Source organism: Agelaius tricolor, unplaced genomic scaffold, assembly GCF_023055355.1.
Source record: "Agelaius tricolor isolate 1412-34295 unplaced genomic scaffold, bAgeTri1.0.p SCAF_19, whole genome shotgun sequence".
Lineage (NCBI taxonomy): Eukaryota > Metazoa > Chordata > Aves > Passeriformes > Icteridae > Agelaius > Agelaius tricolor.
This window is the reverse complement of record NW_027269279.1, coordinates 3211928-3232642: the sequence shown is the minus strand read 5'-3', so window position 1 is coordinate 3232642 and position 20715 is coordinate 3211928. Positions and strand designations below refer to the sequence as shown.

General features: G+C 41.6%; 1 protein-coding gene across 4 annotated transcripts in view; it reads right to left on the bottom strand.

Moving 5' to 3' along the window:
* Window positions 1–20715, bottom strand: part of SMURF1 (SMAD specific E3 ubiquitin protein ligase 1) — a 45868-nt gene that overhangs the window by 11420 nt on the left and 13733 nt on the right. For 2 of the 4 annotated variants that reach the window (XM_071443894.1, XM_071443895.1), the window contains exons 2-11: window positions 8422–8460; window positions 7920–8028; window positions 6957–7090; window positions 6779–6844; window positions 5856–5931; window positions 5296–5549; window positions 3801–3885; window positions 1801–1947; window positions 562–766; window positions 177–280 (exon numbers count right to left, since the gene is read on the bottom strand). In XM_071443894.1, the coding sequence (XP_071299995.1) occupies window positions 177–280; window positions 562–766; window positions 1801–1947; window positions 3801–3885; window positions 5296–5549; window positions 5856–5931; window positions 6779–6844; window positions 6957–7090; window positions 7920–8028; window positions 8422–8460 (1219 nt within the window). The remainder of the gene's footprint in view (window positions 1–176; window positions 281–561; window positions 767–1800; window positions 1948–3800; window positions 3886–5295; window positions 5550–5855; window positions 5932–6778; window positions 6845–6956; window positions 7091–7919; window positions 8029–8421; window positions 8461–20715) is intronic. The other 2 variants (XM_071443896.1, XM_071443897.1) reach the window with 1 other exon arrangement.

Sequence of the window (20715 nt, the reverse complement as noted above, 5' to 3'; positions counted from 1 at the left end):
AGCTTCCACTTTCCAACCTACCATACAGAGTGAAGCTACAGCCACTGTCTATAAACTACACCACAAATAATTAACATATGACATTAACAGGTAACTTGAAAGAGGATGGTAGCAACCATAGCACACTTAAAGGGCAACTTTACAGTTAAGAGGTGTCAGGACCCCCAAAATCTCACCTTGCTACTCCTCCATAGTCCAGGCCCTCCTCTCCTCGGAATTTCACCATAAGCCTCTTTTTCAAGTCCTTTGGCCTCATCTTCATTATCTGACGATAGGATTCCTGTATGTGCATTTGTACAATTAGCTATTTTATTTCCTATAATTAAGTCTATTAAGATTTCTCTAATACCATAATTAAGATCTCTGCATTTCTGTAATACCCAGATTGTTACTGAACTACAGAAAACATGACTCTGAGTGCTAACCTGAGGCAAATTTCAATGACAACTGTGTAATGTGGTGGGTGCTTGTGAAGCAAAGTTGTTATAATCAGTGATCAGTTTTACTTAACTCTTCAGTGACAAAAGCTGCCGTTAACAGTAAAAAAAATCAATCAAATACCTCAAATATTTCCTCTCTGGATACTTCAATGCGACAGTGACCAGCCTGAGGTTGCTGAAGAGAGAGCTCATGTCTAAGAACTTTCAACTTTTGTACCAAGTCTCTTTCATATCTCTGTGCAGGCAACTCCTCACCCTCTTCCAGTGACCCCTCATTTGGAGCTGGTAGAGGCTGCTGGCTGGGCTCTTTTAGCTGGCATTGATGGCTTGGAGAAAAAAAGGACAATATTTAGTCTGGGCACACAACAATAAGGAATATGTAAAATAATCGTGGAAGAAAAGATTAAGCTTCTCTAAGAGAAACATGGAGTGAAATGTGTATTCAGCTGGATCCTTCTGTACCATCTTTACATTAAATTCAGGGATGTAAGGAACACAGACACTTAGAGTTTCAGCATTTTTGAGCTGTTTTTATATGGCAAAGCACTGTGGAAGGCTCTGAAGCATGATCACTGATTGCTGACTGAGCAGTAATTAAAGTTTGTGTGTATTTCTCCCACATAGAGAGAACTTTCAGGAGTGCAGCATGGAAAGAGATCTCTAATGGAACTAACAACAGCTTTATAAAGGGAACTGTTTAACAACTGCAACTGATTTTATTCCAGCTTCAAGCAGAATGAGGCTGGGGATGCTGACACAGTAAAAATACTGCATCTATGGTTTTTAAGAGAGAAAGAAACACTTGTCCCAGATAGTTGCAGCTTCATACACTCAACTATCCTTATCCATCAATGCTTTATTTGGGTTGTAGAGCAATTATTTTTTAGATGCAGAGATTCCCTGGCTGGCTTCAAGCACAGGCAAAAGTCTGGCCCTGGGCACAAGCAGCACTGCCAGGCTGCTTCAAGGGTCAGTTCCATAACAGTTCAGCTGCCTTTCCATGATGCAGAACTTGAGCTTACCAAATCCTGCTAAACCCCAACTGGCTGTGCACAGCACCCATTGACCAGACTCCAGCTGGTTTTATATTCCCATTGTCTGGAGCTCAAGGGAGCATGAAGTTAGTCCAGATCAAGAACGACAGCACAGAACTAGAACTGCTCATCCAGACAGACATGAGCTGCTGGGAAACCCTTCTGAATAGTCTCAGCAAAAAATTTAGATAAAAACAGCACTGAGAACCAGTGCTTGGACCCTGACTACAGCACTGGCTACATCTGTTCCTCAGTTACCATTCAGGGTTTCAGCCCCTCATGACTCCTAGACCTGACAGGAATTATTTATCAGGCAAAGCTCTTACTTCATGATGTGATGTAGTCGTGGATCTGTGAATTGTGTGGTTCTGTTGTTATGATCTACAAAATATATTCTTCCTGAAACTGTACTTCTGACTTCCCAGCCTGGAGGCAAGGGTCCCAGTTCATCACAATTCACACTGTTAAGGTCTCTAAAGTGAAAAACAAACAAGATGTTAATGCACATTTGAAGTGAAGCAACCAAATACCAAGATCACTTAAAAAATTCAAATCACCTCTTTAATTAGGTTAAGGTTAGAATCCTGACTATTTAACTGAAAAACCACTGAGAGTAAGTGTTTTAACACATTCACTCACCTCCTTCATCCTGGATAAATTTCAGGTATCACTCTAAGTGCTGCTAAAGGCAGTCACTCACTTCCAGGCAGTGTCTGAATTCAATACATGAAATGTATTTATATCTAAAAAGATTGAAAATACCTAAGGCTCCAGCCAACTAACTGAGGAAAACACCAAGAGTGGCAAGAAAAGGAAGGAAGGAAACATGAAGATTATTTTTAGGCAGAAAACCTATTGTTAAGTAAAGTATTCTTTAGACAGCTGGCAGGGATCCAGGGTTGAAGACACCACTCTGTGCAATTCCTCACCTAAATCTACCCATGCAATATTTGTATAAATGAGTTAATTGAGAGGCTTTAGAAAGGTAGGAATGCTTTGCACACTGAAGGTGCCTTAGTGTCACAGTGAGTATAAGCCAAGGGGACACACAGGCAGACAGACAAACCCTTGTTAGGCTCCTTAAAGGAGATTATGGCTGGGACCATTAGCTGAGATCAGCTGTGCACCTCCAAGTCCTGCAGAGATCTGGTTACAGCAAGTTTTAACCTACAGCTCTGCCCCATGCCAAGGTTAGGTTCTTGCACCACAAGCTGGTAGCACAAAAGTCACCTTTCACTAGAATAGGTGTGACCTGTGCCTCACAAGACACTGCTGTGGCCACTTCCACTGCTGCTCCTGAAACCCTGGCTCAAGGACTGGGGGAGAGGAGCAGCAGCACCTTCCATGAGGGTGACCAGCACCACAGGAACAAGACCCAAGGCTCTGGGCACACAAGCCTGACATGACTGACACAAATGACTGTCATTTCTTCTTCCACCAATACCAGCTAATCTAAAATCAGCTATTTTCTCTCTCTCTCTCAGCTTAGTTTTTCATTTCCTTCCATACACACTGAGCTTTTATCACCACTTTTGCCTGCACTACTTTGTATCATTTTTCTAATATCCTGTACCACATTCCTCTATTATCCAGGCAGTGCAGCAGCTGAGAGTTACAAACTTCACTCTTGAATCTGGTGTGCAGGTGGCCCATGAAACAGCCCAGATTCAGAGCTACTCAGGAAGAGCACCAGACCTCACTCACAAAGACCTGGATTAACTGCAGGTTAAGGTTTAAAGAGGCTTTACTAAATTAATCATGTGAAGGATTCAAATTTTCTAGCTGCAAATTACTGGCCTAAAGCATAAAAACCTCAAACCATCTCAAGTTTAAAGATAACAAGTAATCTCTCCTTCAGTTGTACACAAGTGAGTACTAATAAAACAAAAATTACAAGCTGAATATTCAAGAACCAATTATTTTAAAAAAGAAGTTAGTATTTTCTCCAATTTGCAGTCCAAACTGTTTTCACACAGAAAAAAATTGTAGGTAAGATTCAGAAATTTGCAGCTTCACCAAAAACAGCCACATCAACATTTTAGGAAGAATTTGTCAAATGAGAATTCCTGAAGGGCTACACTTTTTTTTTTTTTTTTTTTGCTTTTTGTTTTACATGATTCTCAAGTAAATAATTCTTTCTCTCAAAAAGAGTAATCCTTAATGTTTGGTGAAAAGGTAACTAGAAACATCCCAAACAATTCCTCTGCTGGGAGCTCTCCCTTTAAATTCAGACAGGCCATTTAATAGATTTTTGCTCTTATAAATCCAGCATCCTGCCACACAAATACACACCAAACCCCCCTGACTTTTAACTATAAATCCATACCTTGGTATCCTTGGGTCATGCCACGTGCTCACTCCAGTCTGTGTGTGCAAAAAATAAACCTGTCCCTGTACCGTTGTTCTCTGCTCTGTAAAAATGGAAGGAAGATTATTCTAAATTACAATTCTTAAAAAAAAAAAAAATTAAACAGTTTAAAGACATTAGAATATTTTCCTCCTAAGAGAAAGTACTGGAGCCATCACACTGATCTCTTGCAGCATGGACTGTTTTGTCCTTGATAAACTTACTCTGACTACACATTTGAACAATCTTTGGAAACTCACAGATCCATGCACCAGCATGTTTTAGTTTGTATTTTTAGTGTTAGATTTTGAGATAATTCAAACCCCCAAACTAGATTTCTCTACTCCTAGATTTGGTATGCTCTTTTCTGAGGTTTAAATTCTCCTTAATCCCATCCTCACTGATCTTCTGTACTATTGGTTTCTTTGTTGCTTTTATATATTTTCCTGATCTTTTCTCAAATGTGGGCTCAAACCTACACTACATGCCAAGGGGGAAGGAAAAAATAGCATTACTGCTCTAGTTTAAAGAGCTCTTTCCATTCGTTCTCCCTAGATACACAGCCAAGATTAGCAGTGAATTTTCTGTAACAGCATCATACCACAACCTCATGTTTAATTTACCATCAACCCCTCAGTGTATCCTGGCGTAGCCAACTGCTAATTAGCCAATCTCAAACTCCCATCTGCACTTAGTTCCTTTTCCAAAAGGCAGAATGAGATGCACGTGGACGCTGCTTGTTCCAACAGGCAAAACCCCTCGGTGCATCAAAAGGGAAGAAAATTTTTGTAACTTTTTGGATAAAGGTATTGGGGAAGAGGAAACAGGAAAGCCTTATAAATATGATTGTCTGGCAAAAGATTTGGAGAATATAGAAACTATAAGTGAGATTGAAATGAAAGGAAGCTTTGAGATACTTTAGTTACTGAACAACGGGAAAACAATGGTGTGGCTGGCTGAAGATGATCCGCTTGTGATGGAACAACACCCTCTGCTTGCAGACAGCTCCAAGGGTCAGAGCAGACCCTGCCAGCTTGGCAGAAGGGGCCCAAAGAGGAATTTTTAGGGTTTAAAAGGTAACACAGTGTGGTAATGTAATGATTCTTATAGGCTGTATGTAAATGCTATAGGATTTGTATCTTGTACTAGATTGGTTAGTGAGAATTAGAACATTCAAAACAGAAGAAGATTTATTGTATTGGAATGGGAACCTCTCTCTCTTACCCTTTTACTCTCTTACGTTTTTTACTCCTTTACGCTCTTACCCTCTTACTCTCTCATCCTCTCTACCCCCCTCTTCTCTCGGGCCTGCTCTGAGCTGTGGCTGCAGCTCCCAGCAGGGCCCTGCACCCAGGCCCTTTGCAATAAACCCCAAATTCCAGACCTGGCTGCAGAGATTCCTCGTCTCCATCCATCCCGACTGCCCTACCCCTGATGCTCCTCCAGGAAGGAAACCCTTGTGTGGGGCACTCACCGTAGCCCTCAGGCAGCTCGGGTGACTGGTGGCCGTGGGGCCTGTTCTGAGGTGTCTGGACGTGAGCTCTGAGCTCGGGGGTGCGGAGGCGCTGGGCCTGCAGCCTCTGCTCCTGGCTGGGGGACTCGAGGAAGCGGCAGCCGCCCCCTCCGGCCGCTCCCGTCGTGTCCGTGTACGGCGCCGGCTCCTCCATGAAGCAGCTCAGCGGCCTCCCCGGCCCCGAGTCTTCATAAACCGTTCTGAAAATGGGGAAACTTCAGGAGTTTCCATCACAACAGAAGTGAATGCAGAAATAACTCTTTCTCTCTCCCCACAACTACACGTGCTGCAGCTTTTAACCCAAGAGGTGCCATTTTCTTAATGCTTTTATACCTCAATTTCTCTGCACTGGTAACAAAATAAAATCAAGCCTTACCGAGTTTAGCCTAATAACCTTACTGCCTGATACACATTGCCAGAAAATGTAATAGTTACACTGATACTTAAGTTTCTAATGTTAGTTACAGTCTTTCCACACACAGACCATTTTTCTAATTAAGTGTAAAGAAAACAATCCTTACCCTTCATTCTCCAAAAGCCCTCTGCAGTCTACTACAGAACCTCCTGTGCCTATTCTGTCCCGTGTTTGTAAACTCACTGAAAGAAGAAAACACAAACAGGTCAGTAAAAGAAAAACTGCATTCTTAAAAACAGCAAAAAGCAAAAAAATCCACATTTATACAGGGAAAAATATTAAGGAAAGCTCTATCCAATGCACAAGAACACATCATGTACCAAAATTCTCTCCATTCTCTTAAAAAAAGCATTACTAATTTTAAAAAATGCTTTTTTAAAGCATTACCGATATTTTAAAAAGCAGAAGAAAAACCAGAGGGACATCCCCTCTAAACTTGAGTTTATTTCTGTAAATATCAAACATGTCAAGTTCTACATCTGGGTTTCATGAGGATCTAGAAAGGGAAACTGGAAAAAAACTGCTCACCACTAGATGTCATCTTAGGGTGAGAATTTGGAGTTTGCCAAATATATTTATATAGCAGCTGAAAAGCTGGGGTTGGTTGGGGGCAGTAAAATGTGGGGTAAATTTGCTGTAAAATGAACACGGCCTTGTTGAAATTTGGAAATGGCTTGCATGAGTCAAAGGTATCAAACCAGCAACTTGTAAAATGTCTTTTAACTCCTCCAGATCCTTTTTTAACACTGAAGATTCCCTCTGCCTGTCACCTTGCCCAAATGCATCATCTCCCAGTGACATTCACCCTTCCAGAGATGCAGCAGAAGCCTTCCCAGATGCATTCTCTGTTTTTAATGCTGTTTCCCATCATCAAATGAGAGGAAACAAACTCCTGCATAGGAGTGTAATGAAAATTTTCAGGTTATGTAATTTAATCCCAGCACAGAACAGGCACAGAAGCAGTGCCTAGAGGAGTTTTTCCCTATGGATATTTACCAACAGATGGAATTTAGCTGGGATCATTCTTACCCACTATTTGGCCTCGGACAGCATCAGTGTCTGTGGGGTTGAGTTTGCATAGATCCAAACGCTGGTCTGCAAAGGAGAAGTGGAAAAATCAACCCTGGGAAGGGCTGGGTGGGAACATTCACTACTCAGTACAAGGTATGGAGGGTTCTTGGTCACACCAGGGAGGAATTGCTCTTACATCCAGTATCTTTTAGCCTGCTGATGGCATTGGAGAGGAGTCGGACACACCCCAGGAAGCCAGCTCCCTGTTTCTTATGGATTTTTTTATGGTTCCATACACTGATGGTTATGGAATCTGTTTTCCCAACATATCTAGAAAGATACATATTAAAAGAGTAATTTTAGAAATAATAACCTCTTTTTACTCCACAGAACTGCTGCTGTAATTGGTACAAATTCTGACACATTTTAGTACATCGGTCATGCCTCTTTATTAGAAGTACACAAGTGTTTATGCCCAAAATGCTGTTATTAATGAATTACTGCATAGTGATTTCACACAGCATGGGAAATTGATATTGCTGCAGCATGAATTTAACTACAGCCAGCCTCATTAAAAGCTAAACAACAAGTCGATTAACGTACAAAACTGCAGAATTTATGGTTCTAATAATTTGAAGAAAATAAATCATTCCAACAAGGACAATTTTCTGTAAAAACCGGATGGCACTGCTCCAGGAGAGCTCACTAAGCCTTTGTGCTGTGTACCTGCCACACAAATATCTCCAAATTCAAACACCTAAAAGCAAAGTACCACTCCTTTATCAATAAGGATTTTCTTCTTGGAAAAAAATCAGTCCCTGGGAGGGCAGAGGTTGATGGGATATTGGAAAGAAATTCTTCCCTGTGAGGGTGCTGAGGCCCTGGCACAGGTTGTCCAGAGCAGCTGTGGCTGCTCCATCCCTGGAAGAGCCCAAGGCCGGGCTGGGAGCAACCTGATCTAGTGGAAGGTGTCCCTGCCCATGGCAGGGGTGGAACTGGATGATCTTCAGGGTCCCTTCCAACCAAATTGTTCTGAGATTCTATGAAATGTGACTCCTGTTGCTTACACAAAATGAAGCTGCAGTGCCAACCCTGCACTATTTATTCCCTAGACAAATCTCTGGGGGACTGTTTAGTTATGACCTTAGAACCAACTCACAGATCATAATGCTGGTTCCACTTGGGGTCCAACGTGTTCTTCACAGTGTCAGTGGAATGGCACTGACCTGACCCATCCACAACTATTTTAGCAAATGGGTCAGGAAGTCCTGTGGAAAGGAAAAGTTGCTGTTAGACACAGTCCTTGTTTTGCTGCTTCCAAGACAATGCCACTAGAAGCTCCCCCCTCAAGAAAGGACAGTTGCCATTATCCTGAAAGAATTTTAGCAAATCCTGTGTTTGAGGATGCTCCTGGTACCCCCAGCACAGAGCTGTGAGCAGCAGCCTGTCTGTGGTTCCATCAGTCAGACTTCCAGCTGGAATTTGTGAGCCCTGAGTGTTACCAACCCTGAAGTGCACACAACCTACAGCCCAGAGTAACTGTACTCCTGTAGTAAAGCTGTGCATATGACACACACAGATGAGCCTCCACAGTAATGCACCATCTCCAAATAAATCTGATTAATCCAGAGCAGAAAGTCACACAATTAGGACATACTTACTGAAGAAATCTTTCTTTGCGAGATTCTTGGCACATAATACTGCAAAACAAAAAAGCAGATAAAGAAACCTTAAAACCATAAAAAAAAGCTTTCTGGAAATCAAATCAGCTAAAATAATACCTGATCATAATTCATAAAAAAACATCTAAATATTAAACGTGAGCATTGTTTTCTTTATCTGGGATTGGAATATTTACATATAAATTTGGCTTTATATTTGCTGCTTTAATTCTATTGTTACAACACAGAGAAGATTTAATGAACATCCCTTTGCATTAAAACCTCATCATTTTCTTCACTGCATGTTTACACAAATACTAAATCAGATTTTTGTTGTTGTTTTAGAATCCATCCATTTTAGAACAAGGGCTAAACATTTTCTGAACAAAGAACAGTTCTGGGATTTCTGGCAGAGACCTCTTCACTAAGTGCCATCAAATGCAGTGCAACCTCCTGCTCCTTGCACACAGAGTGTGGGTACCTGGTGAAACAAAGCATGGCAGGGATTCTGCAACAGCAGAAGCAATCTGTAAATACACAAAGGTTTGGGGAGAAGTATGGCAGGGCCTTACTGAGGAGAAAAATAAATATACTGGAAAAAAAAAAAAACAACTGCATCAAGATGTTTTCCTTTGAAAGGGCCACAAATGAGACATCATTTCCCTCTCTCCAATTCTGCTCACCAGCACAGCAGTTTAAGAAAAAATTACATCAGGAAACTCACATCAATCTCCATTTCTACCAGGTCTATTACCAGCTACAAGTCTAATTTTGCTTTTCCATAAGGACTGCTCAGTAGGATCTCAGCAATCCAAGTTGTTTAGTATCCATTAAACTCTTCTAACAGGCCAGGAAAAACAACTCCAGAGCCAAAAAGGAAAATATTGGAGCTCAACTTATCTCAAACTAAGATCCAAGAAAGGAAGGTAACTATAAAAGACCTAATTACTGCTGAGGGAGTCTCTTTCCCCAGTGGGAAAAAAGAAATCTTTCAGCATGAGAATGAAGGCTCAGAAGATAATCAATGGGCAATTCCCCAGGTATGGACCATTTCCCCTTCTCATCTCCATCTCCCCTTCTTCCTGAATTACCCTCAGTCTCACTGTAATTCTACACTGGGGAAAGGGAAGGTGCAAAGGAACAAATACTTTATTTATTTATTTTTATATACTTCTACTAGAATTGCACCTCTCAGCTCCAGAGAGACATTCCCTATGTAACACAGGCAGCAGAGAAAAAACTGCCTCACCTCACATGTCAAGCAAACAGAGCAAAGAAATCCACTATTTAAACCAGAAGCTCATGGAAAAAAATACACAAATCCTCCTTCTTAGTAATAATTAAAGCAGCCACACCAGGAAAGTATTTTTAGAAGGGATTAAAAATTACTTATTTCTTACACTGGTAAACTATAATCAGAGAAGGCTTCTCTTGCATTTTTTTTAAACAACTGACCAAAAAGAGAAGTGTGCCAGACTCTGGCAATTCAATCTGAAACAACACAGGGTTAGAGAATCACCATCTGCTGCCCGTGGAAGCACGACAGAGCAACCTTTAATTTCCTTTTCCTGTTGAGAGTGTTTCAGAGGAAAAACTACTCAAGAGAGACTAAGTACAAGTAAAATAAGAACTTTAGCATGCTAGTACCAGCCAGAAAGAATTCTGTGAGATTTTTAAAATCAACTCGACTTTGCCATCCCCAGTTTTAAGAATAATTCATTGAGCTGGAGAAGGATGACATCTGTAACTTTCTGCATATGGTTTGTCCATATAATTAGTACCTTTATTCCATATTTCAGGTGTGCTTTCAAAACAGCAGCATAAATTTCTAAAGCTATTATTGAAGAATTATATTTTTCATGTAACTCTTTTCCCTCTGCCCCAGCCTTTCAGTCTACAGTAGATGAGCACAGCTGCCAATTTTCCACTCACAGCCTGTGAAACCCTCAATTTTCGGTTGCAAAAATTATTACTCTTTCTTGTAAGAAAAATATTGGCACAAAAGCTAATAGCTGAAATAAACCTTTATGGAGCAATCTCCAGAATCAGGCTGCCCGAGATGGACCATTGGCTCTGTTCCACTATTTGCATGTTAAACCCACTAGAGCAAAAAATATTTGCAAGAGCTGTATCACTTAAAAGCCACAGATTTCTAAATTCCAGTAAAAAAACAGGTGGCAAAGGTCAGCAACGGGAGACTTGGATGTGAAACCATGCCAGCAGCAGAGCAGACAGCCCCTCCCTGCTGTGCAAAGCTGGGACTGGGCCACATTTCCTCCTCAAACACATCATCTCCAACCTGATGGCTGCTACTTCAAGCTCCAGATTCATGGACTTGGGTAGGTTTACCTACAAAGGCTTAAAAAGTTATTAATTTTATCCCTAGTTCAGAGAGGGTTTAGGAGAATGAGACAAACCCTTAGCTCTTTGCCCAGGTCTTGCCCAAATCCCCTCTTTGCCCATTTTCCAAATTGTTTTTTCTTTTAGTTTTTCTTTCTGTTAAACAAGAAAAGTGCTGGGCTTGTCAGCAGGAGTGATCTCCCTGCATTTGTTGCAACACTACAAAAGGTACTAATTCTCCTGACTTGGGTATTTACATTCTGCCTCCTCAAAGTCAACCAACTTGTTTCAGCCTGACACAGGATTTGTTTATGTTCAGCTCAGGATTGTTGCACAGCTCTGAAAAACTTATTTTCTTAATACAACAGATCCCAAACAACACCGAAACAATGTCTCTACATCTAGATTATAATATTTATAAAGGGATGGGAATGTTTTTTTAAGTACCTGACATTATTGAGATAATTTCAAAGGCCAAATTAGCCAGCTGGGTGAAGTGCTAGTGTGAAAGCATATTTGGCAGGAGGTGAAGAAAGGATGAGCCTTAGACAAAGTCAGTATTCACCCTGGGGATGTAACTTGAGTGAGCTGAGAGGTTCCTCTGCCAGGCCCTGGTTGTCCACCCTGCCTCCAAACAGAAATGAATCATCTGCTGTGGTTCAGGAGGTGCTGCAGGAGCAGGACTGGTGCAGTGAGGAGAGCACGGAGTGGCACCAGTGTCTGAACAACCCAGCTGAGAATTGCATCAGAAAGCTGCTAACTCACCCTGAGACACATCCTGCAGCAAGAGCAGCACTTTGCAGGGAAGCACAGAAAAACAGTCTGGGAGAGGAATAATTTCAAACATTCCCAAGTAAACAGCCTGACTCTGCATCAGCACCAGATTTATTCCCATACAGCCAGAATGTCTCAGTTTGGAAGGGACCCATAAGGACCACAGAGTCCAACTCCCAACACACCCCATCCCACTGCACACTGCTAAGATGTTACAAGGGTTTCCAGCTGCACAGTGTACAAAGGACACGGTTTCCTGGGGGGGAAAGTAAAGTAAATAAGGCAAGTGATGAAAATATTCCATAGGCCCAGCCTGTACCAATGCAAAACAGCAGGCAAATGTGCACCTGGGACTGCATTCATTCACACTTTGCAAGTTAAAGGTAGGAGCCTCCATGCTCAAATTAAGGACCTTTACATGTGGATATGATCTGAGCTAACCACGGCCTTCAACTCAGTATCCAAGTTAATTCTGGAGATAAGACAAGACAAACCAGCACTACGTCCACATCTTCCTTAGGAAAGGTGGGGAGAGGTCACAGTGAACCAGGCTGGCAAATACCACCTTCAGCCATCTCTGGCCTTCCCCTGGAAATTCAGGTTAATTATTTATGCTTGTACAAACAGGCAGCCAGATTCCAGGATATATTCATTTTACTTTGTGACAGAAGATAAACACAGGCCAGCAGGCTGATGGCATAGAAAGGACTTCACTCAATATTTCCTTCTGTACAGACCATCTTTAATCATAGAGATATGCAGCATAATCATTACAAGCACCACAGGCTGCTTGGTTTGTTCTAAGATAGAAGCAAAGAAGAACAATGAGGCTTTGGAACAGAAAGCAATAAAGATCTTCACATAAAATGAAACTAAAGTTACTGCACACAATTGGAAAATGATAAAGGTTGCAAAGCAGGTCAAATTTGAGACATCCAAGTAAGGGAAATATCTCTGCTAATGCTTCAAAGTCTGTGTAGGTTTTGACTTGTGAACTTGGTAGCCTGTGTTGGAGGTGCCCCAGCAGGACAGTCCCCTGTGTGTGCCAGCTCACAGCCTGGTTTCCACAGCAGAAATCCCATCCTGAAAAACAGTCTTGGGAAGGCTGCATGGCAAAAATAATGTACATGAAGTGGAAAAAAGCCTCCCCCAAAAAAGGAGAAAAAAGCAAACATCAGCTATACACCACATGCTGCTCCAACACCCTACAACTCATGGCCCCACAGTTAAAATCTTTGCTGAATCTCTTATGTGAAATCACATCTTATCCAAACAGTTCCATGGATTTTGTGGAAAATACTCTGAATACCACAAGCCACCCCTTCTGAAGAGCCCTGAGGAATGACTCTGCTTACAGTTGTGCTCTCTGCACATAACCTTAAATGAGACTTCACTGCAGATAAGGTCTGCTTTTATTTCTGCTACCAGACAACCCGTGAAGGTTTCACATGTCTGGTTTTTTTAAGGATGACAATCATTTATATGTGGTGGGGTACAAAAAATGATTTTATGGGAAAGGAAAGATGGCTGAAGTGTGTAAAAATGCAGTTCTCTACAGCTAGCCACACCACTGAACTGAAATACACCACTCTGCTCACAAATTGCACTTTAAATTGTCACCACAAAGGCCAAGGTTTCTATTCTAGTCATTTTTTTTGTTTGCTTTAGGAATACTTTTGGTCTTTCTCTTTGTCTGCTCGGGACTGAAATGCACAAATCCAGACTGCTTTAACTTCTCAGTAACCGAACCCGACAGGGTGAGCACAAAGAGATAAACAAACCCACAGCCTTCCTTACATTTGCCAAATAAGCCAATTAGCTGTATGGAACTAATTTCATCCTGACATGCACCCTGAGTGGCCTTCACTAACGATCTCAGCATTGTGGTGCCAATGAGATTTGCAATCTGAGACACAAACCGACCAAAAAGCCCCGAGACCCCTCCGACTTCAGGCCCTGCATTCATGCCCTGACACTGGAAGGCTCTGCCTGAACTCATGCTAAACCAGACCTTGACTACCAGATTAAAGCAAGGCTTCATTATAAAACCCTCAATTCTCAAAGAGTCGCTAGAGTTGATACATGAACTCTTTTTGTGGCCCTTTTGTGTAGGCTGCAGTAAAAATCAAAGCCTCTTTTCAAGGCATGATCTCCTCGTGGGTTGGAACTTGGCTTCGTGTAGCCAGTTGCAAACACTAGACAACTTTGAAGAGATCTTCAAAAAACCACACACCCAGAAAAAGCCATTTTTATTAGTCCATTAACATGTCATTAAAGTATCTACTTAGTCAGGAATCAAAATTCCATCCTACCTAAGCAGAAACCAGTCACGAATGAGAGGCAGTTCTCCTACTGCAAAAAAAAACCAAGTTGACAAAACACAAGAGCTTCATCTCTGCTCCTAAGAATTACTCAAACTGAAAAATTCTCCAACAATAGGTCTTCACATACAACCAGCAAGGGCTGACTTAACCCTCAATAATATCAATCATTGAAAAACCCAGCACAGGGCTATTGGAAGAACAAGACTCATTAAATTCCCTTTTAACTGAGACTGTGTGCAGTACAAGACCAGTAAAGCAAGTTTAAAAATTAACTGACTGAGATGTAAAACTGCAGAAACACTGAAGAGTTATGGAATCAGCTGAAGAACTTTGCAGGGATAAGAAAGGGAGATCAATAGGAAGCTGAATTAATGTTGATGCACAGAATCTGAGAAAGGCACACAAATCAGAAGTGGGAATAAACTTATCAATTATAACTCATACTAACTTTTCTCCCTCTTCTTCCCTCTTGCTCACCCCTAACAAATACCTGAGATAAAGGTTACCTCTCAGATTAAATCTTTCATTAAATCCCAGCTATTGCCTCAGTTTTCTTATGACTTTGCAATGCCTCCCTCTAATCCAGGCCAAGAGACAGACACAACCCCCAAATATCCCTGAGTGCAGGAGTCCTGCAGACACACCCTCAGCTCTGAAAGCAGAACCTGCCCATGGGGCTTTGTCACCCATGTGCCACTCAAATTGTACTTCCATGGGTGCTTTTTCTTTTAAAGTTGATTTTTTAGGGCAAACCTTTCATAGACTGCTGTTTCACCAGCTAATTGTTCTTCTTGGCCCTGCAGTGGTTACTCAGATGTGGGAAAAACAGCCAGAGATGCTGGGTCAAGAGTGAGACCCTAACTGGTGACACCTCCTCTGTCACCAAGATGTCCCTGAAGCTCTGTCTTCCCTCACATCCCTTCCACTTTCTCTTTGCTGACTGTCTCCAAACATGTCCAAAGCACAACCAGTTTCTGTGAGAACTGGAATTTAAGAGCTAAGTCAGTTATTACCATCACCACTTTACAGCCATTCCCAAGAACAGCCCTTTACACAGCTTTACCAGGAAATATGTTAACAGAACATAACGTAATTTATACCCACTGTATGGTTTCTAAAACTCACTCATCCACCCCCACCAGTAATTCTGCCAGGACCACAGCCAAGTGGGACAATCATTTTGTAAGGAGAGATTTCCCAAATTCAGTCAAGATTCAACAAAGTCTCCTGGTTCCCTGAAAACAAAGGATTCACTCAGGCTTCAGCTACAGCATCAGCTTCTGTATACACTAGTAGGATACAGGAATATCTGTAAAAGCCTCAAAATTGCTGTTAAAACCACACATATGCTGTTCTCAGGGCAAATACAGCTTCTTAGCTGAGAGCTAAACAAAACAATTTCAATGGAAAAATATCCTGCTGGAAATACAAAATGGACTTTTCATTTACTCCACACTTCACTGTGCAAGTTACAGTTATTGGGATCAACACAGCTCTGGAATTCTTCCCTTATTCAATCTTTTGCATCTCTAACCACGTGCACTTTGCATTGAATAATTCATATTTCCAAGCAAGTGGTGTCTATCCAGACAGACTTATCTGCACGCCTTGCACATTCTTCTTGTGCTCACACTTTGGATCAGACACAACGTGAGCTGTGCAACATCATCACCAAAATGAAGCTAAAAACACACCAGGAAACTATGTGGCTCAATTCCCTTAAATTGCATTAAAGTTAAGGAATAAATCCATGCTGAAATCTCAATACTTTGCTGTTACAGTTACCCAAACACTGCAAAAGCATCTGGAAAAAAATTCCTAAAGCATGAAAAACATGTTCCTCCACCCACATGCACTCATAACTCAGATTCCAAACTGAATTTTACTAAGATGGTCAAAAATATTTTGTACTTTCAACACCAAGGAGGTTTCAAAGCACCTTTCAAATCCCTAAAAATGTTGGGATGAGGACCCTGTTCTCAACCCAACATTGCTCACAACAGGTCCCAGGCAGAGCTGGGGATTGAACCCAGCTCAAGCCCAGCCCTAATCCCAGAGTCCCAGTAACAAAAAGTCCTTTCTAGAAATCCTATCCAAATGTTCAGATATATGAATTTGTCTCTCTGGAAAATGTGAGGTGAACAACATTAAATTAAAAATCAAATACAGAACAGAAATCCTGAATGCTTTAGATATTGCTGAGGCATAAATGAGGTATGAAATAGCTGACACTCCTGCAGCAGAGAACAGTGCCTGTGTCAGGCAGCATTTCAGGGAGGTGTGTTTCATTTAAGGTGTCTCTGATCTTCACTTTCACAAGTTCAAGGTATAAAGCCTTGAACACCTTATTTTCATTACCAAAAAGAAGCCTAGAAGGACTCTCCTGTGCAGCTGATCATTTGCTTACTAATTCAGTACATAAAAGGCTTTTCCAATAAATATTATGTTCACTCTAAAACACAGAAATTTAGATTCTCCTTCTTCCCAGATATTCTCTCTGGGGCTACCCAGACCACTACTACCACTGCATGTTTTATAAGCAGTTTGTGAGATTCAAGTTACAGGTATGTTTCTGTACTAAGAGCAGCTTTTTTTCCCCCACAAAACACCATCCAATTAATGGACTTCGAGCTTTTACAAGCCATTCATTTCCTAATTCCGTGAGGAAAACCTGCACAACTGCTCTCTGCTGCTTTATAAAGGGGAGAAAGTGCAGAACAAGAGACCAAAACCAGAAGCAACACATTTGCGGGTACTTAACTGAGCACCACAATCAGCAGAATTCACCAGCACTCACACCAATTAAACCAGATCCAGCCCTGGGGTCCTGTCCACGGAGGAAAACATTTGAAATGTCAGGAACACAACGCACAACTTTTGTACTCTCTAAGCCAGTGCTATCTCCAGCTCAATATATAAATATTGCCTTGCCTCAGAACAGCTGCTTGTTATGCAGAAAGCAGGAAGGAGTCTGACCTGCTGCTGCAGAACATGTGAAACCTGTGAAAGAAGAAACCTTGGTACAGAAAATCTTGGCAAAGTTGGAGTAGATACAGCCAAGCAACAGTTCAATAGAAACACTGAATTTTTGTCAAACAGCAAAAGGTCTACAACTTCCAAGTTAAAATGAAGCAGATTTCTCAGTTTAAAACTAAAACATATGTTTTGTATCTCCAAAGAGTGGCTGGTATTTACATTCCTTCACATACAGGTAGTGTCAGTATTTCAACAAAGCAATTTGAATGTTAAGCACTATTGTAAAGGAGGAAAAAAATGTAATTTAACACATTCTCAATCTCAATTTAAAACTGAGATTTGTTTTTCCAGACAAAACCAGTATTTGACTTTGATATCTTACTGCAATTAAATAAGGTATAAAATCAACTTTACAGGAACAAAAGTTTCCAATTGGGGTATATAATAAACAGTACAAAATTAATGTCTGGTTTTCATCAAGTGCTAAGTAGATTGCTCAAAAGCAAGAACATTGTTATTCAAAAAATTGATGGTGTTATGTGTAAGTTGTAAACTATGTAAACTATTAGTTCATCCCATGGGGCTTAAATGTATCAGTAAAAGAGCTGCAGTTAAACAATCCACATGGAACGTTGCCTTAGTGCTCAATATGCAGCTTTGGCTCTGGACTGCTCAACTCAGTGTTGAACTGAAGCTTCCTTGTGAACCAAGAGCAGGAAGCTGGCAAGAGAATCACTTCAGTGCCCCAGGAAGCTGCTGATGTTGAGATAAACTTCCAGCAAAATGAAGGGAGGGAAAAAAATCCCTATTTTAAAAACATAGAAAATACAAACCAACAAATTTTGCCAGAGTAATTTTTAGAAGCTCATAAATAAAAGTATAAAAACACTGATGACCACTGCGGTCACAACGTTCAAGAATCCAAATTTCTTCATTCGTATGGAAGCAGTGAATGAAGAATTTTCAATACAGAAATTCCACAGGAAAATTTGGCTTACAGGCTACTATGTACATAGAAAGAAACCCCAGAACAATGCAGGGGAACGAACTTATTTCAGCGTAATCAAGACTCATTTTGAATTTCAATAATAACTGGAAATCTTGTAACAAGCAGTTGCTCAAAATCTATTGCAAAGAATAACACTTACCAAGCACCTCTTCTGGCACTGCCAACTTCACTAACTGCTACCAGGAGAAATTCCAGCAGGTACTGGATGACTTTTCAAGAGGCACAGTCAATATCCCAATTTTTTTTTAAAAGTAAATGAAAAGCATTCTTTCTTTCAAGTAAGGCATCAGCACCATATCACTACTTTACCACCACATACCTCAGGTTAGCAAATGCCTCAGAAACTTTCCCTGATTTCCAGCACATCTTGCTGTTTTCCATGCTTGGATTTTAACTGAGGTATGCCGAGTGCTTTTTGGCATGTTTGGATAGAAACATAAAAAGCCTCAAGTCTTGTCATGTAAAGCTTTTCAAAGCCACGGGCCTTGCTGCCAAAGAAACCTTTTCATGCTCTTACAGCTTTTGCCTTCCTTACTCTCAGACCTGCTGTTTGCTTTGCAGTCAGGATGGTAACAAACACATGAGCTGGAGCAGCCCTTTCTGACCTGACCCTGAGTGAGCTCTGACTTAAAAATCAGGGCAGTAGAAGTCCATATTCAGGGAAGAGTTAAGGGAGCACAAAAGCCCAGAGCCATGAGTTCATTTTGTTCTAGGCTACTCAGAGTGGCCAGCCAAAATCTGACCCAGCTGGAATTCATTCTCAAGTACTTCTTTCTTCCCAGAGCTCCCTGGGCTGTCGTTATCAACCTGAGGATAACAAACATATGGATCATCAAGATGGAGTTGGTGCTGGAGAGGAGTGGCAGAGCCTAATGGCCCATAATAAATGAATTCTTGAGCCTAACTTGGATCTTAGTCCTGAGGTATAAACGCTTTTAATGTCTTAGGGGGAAAACTGCCCACACTAGATGGAATTAAACATTCCACTGACTTCTCTTCTTGATGGTTTCCCTGTTACCAGCTCTTGCACACATCTATTTTTGTCTTCATTACCATTCCATATTCAAATTATAACTGTCAGATTCCAGACGATTCAAGAGGCATGTGCAAAAAAAGGGAAAAATGACACCCTGACCATCCAGGTAAAATTTTCAAAAATAATTCAGGCTGATTAAGTGCTGAGCTACAAAATGGAACAATTGCTTTAATTTCCTATACAAAAGCTAAAATAAAGGTAGCAAGTTTAAAAACAGGAAGAGAGAAGAAAAATTGTGTTCACCCAAATTAAATTCTTGGCATCCTTTCTCATTTTGAATCAGGTACATTAGCTGTTTTACAATATTGCTTTTAACTCCTGGAAATTTTTTCAATCTCCAGTAGCTTGTTTTGTGATTATTCTGCCCATTATAATCCCTTCCAACATCCGCCCAAGAGGCTGCACATCGCTCTCCACTGTCTTCGTGTCTATTTTTTCATTTGTTCAGAGAACTCAGCTCCAACTCTCCTTGTTTACAAATGAGACACCCAAGGCAGCCCCAAACACTCGTGTTTGTGGAGGGCACTGATGCTAAAAGGTGAGCAGCCACCTGGACACCTGCCAGGGAATCAGCTCGTCTGGGCTTATTAGGCTGGGCCTTGTGCCAGCCCTGCTGAGCCTGGGGAGGGATGTGGGGAGGTGACAGTGGCTGCACTGGGGAAGGAGGGGGACTGCAAGTGGATGTGCAGGAATAAGGAAGCTGTGGTAGAGGCAAAGGAGAACGGGACAGAAACGAGGCTTGTTCCAAAAAAAGACTGCAATTACAGAGGTATTAATAGCTTTGTGAAGCCAAATTTTTATCATTCATTCACCTACTTTTGTTCTTTTATTAACCCCAGGACTGAATTATTGTTTTCTTCTACAGGACAATTGTCCAGCTGTCACAGGGAAAACATCCCTAAGCAACAAACTTTCCAAGGAATCAGTATGAAAGCTTTTATGTAGAGGAAGAAAATCCGATTTAATAACCAGTTCCATTCAAGAACTCCAATGAGAGAATGATGTGTAAGAGACTTTTTTTGGTGCTGCCATTATCACAGGATAAGCCTTGTCTACATGAAGCACGTAGACACACTCCTTCCAATCTACCTAATCACCTATTAGTCACACGAGTGGTAAATCCCTGCAAGCACTTTGGCCGTGGTGAGCTGAGTTCCATCAGTTCTCATCTGATTTCCTGGCAGTGAGCTGCACGTGACTGGTGACTGCTGCTGTGCCCGAGGCAATGTGGGTCAATCCGTGTGTGCCCCGTGCTGCTCTCCAGGGACACACAGACACACAGCTCTGTGACTCAGGAGCACCGGGCTGGCAGGAAGGAATTAGTGATGCTCCGTGCTGGGGAGCTCACACAGCACTGCCCATCCTCTGGAATGAGATCTCAGAGCACTCCAGAACTCCCTCAGCAAAATGCTCCTCCAAAATGCCCCAATGATGGAGAAGGCTGTCAGGCACATGGCACGAGAGCAGCCACTAAAAGGAAGGTACTTCCTTCAGAAGTGATTAATCACTGTGGTGTTTGGTGTAAACAGATGTCCCAGCCTGTGTCTGTCAGCTGAGCAGCACTGAGATGGACAACCCAACACTGCTGCTGCCTTGGAGCTGGGGCTGGAGCAGGATTCCTCCCAGGGCATGCCCTGGCTGGATGTGGTTAACCAATAACCTCATGGCAGCACCCCCTTCTTCCAAACCTGATCTCCAATTAGTACCAAAGTTCAGTGGATCCCTGCTATATCTGTGTTATCACTCTCTTACACAAGCAAAGCCACCCTCTCGACTTTAGGTATTTTAAGCAAAATGTCTCATTCTTGCATGACCTAAGGGAGGCACCAAACTGG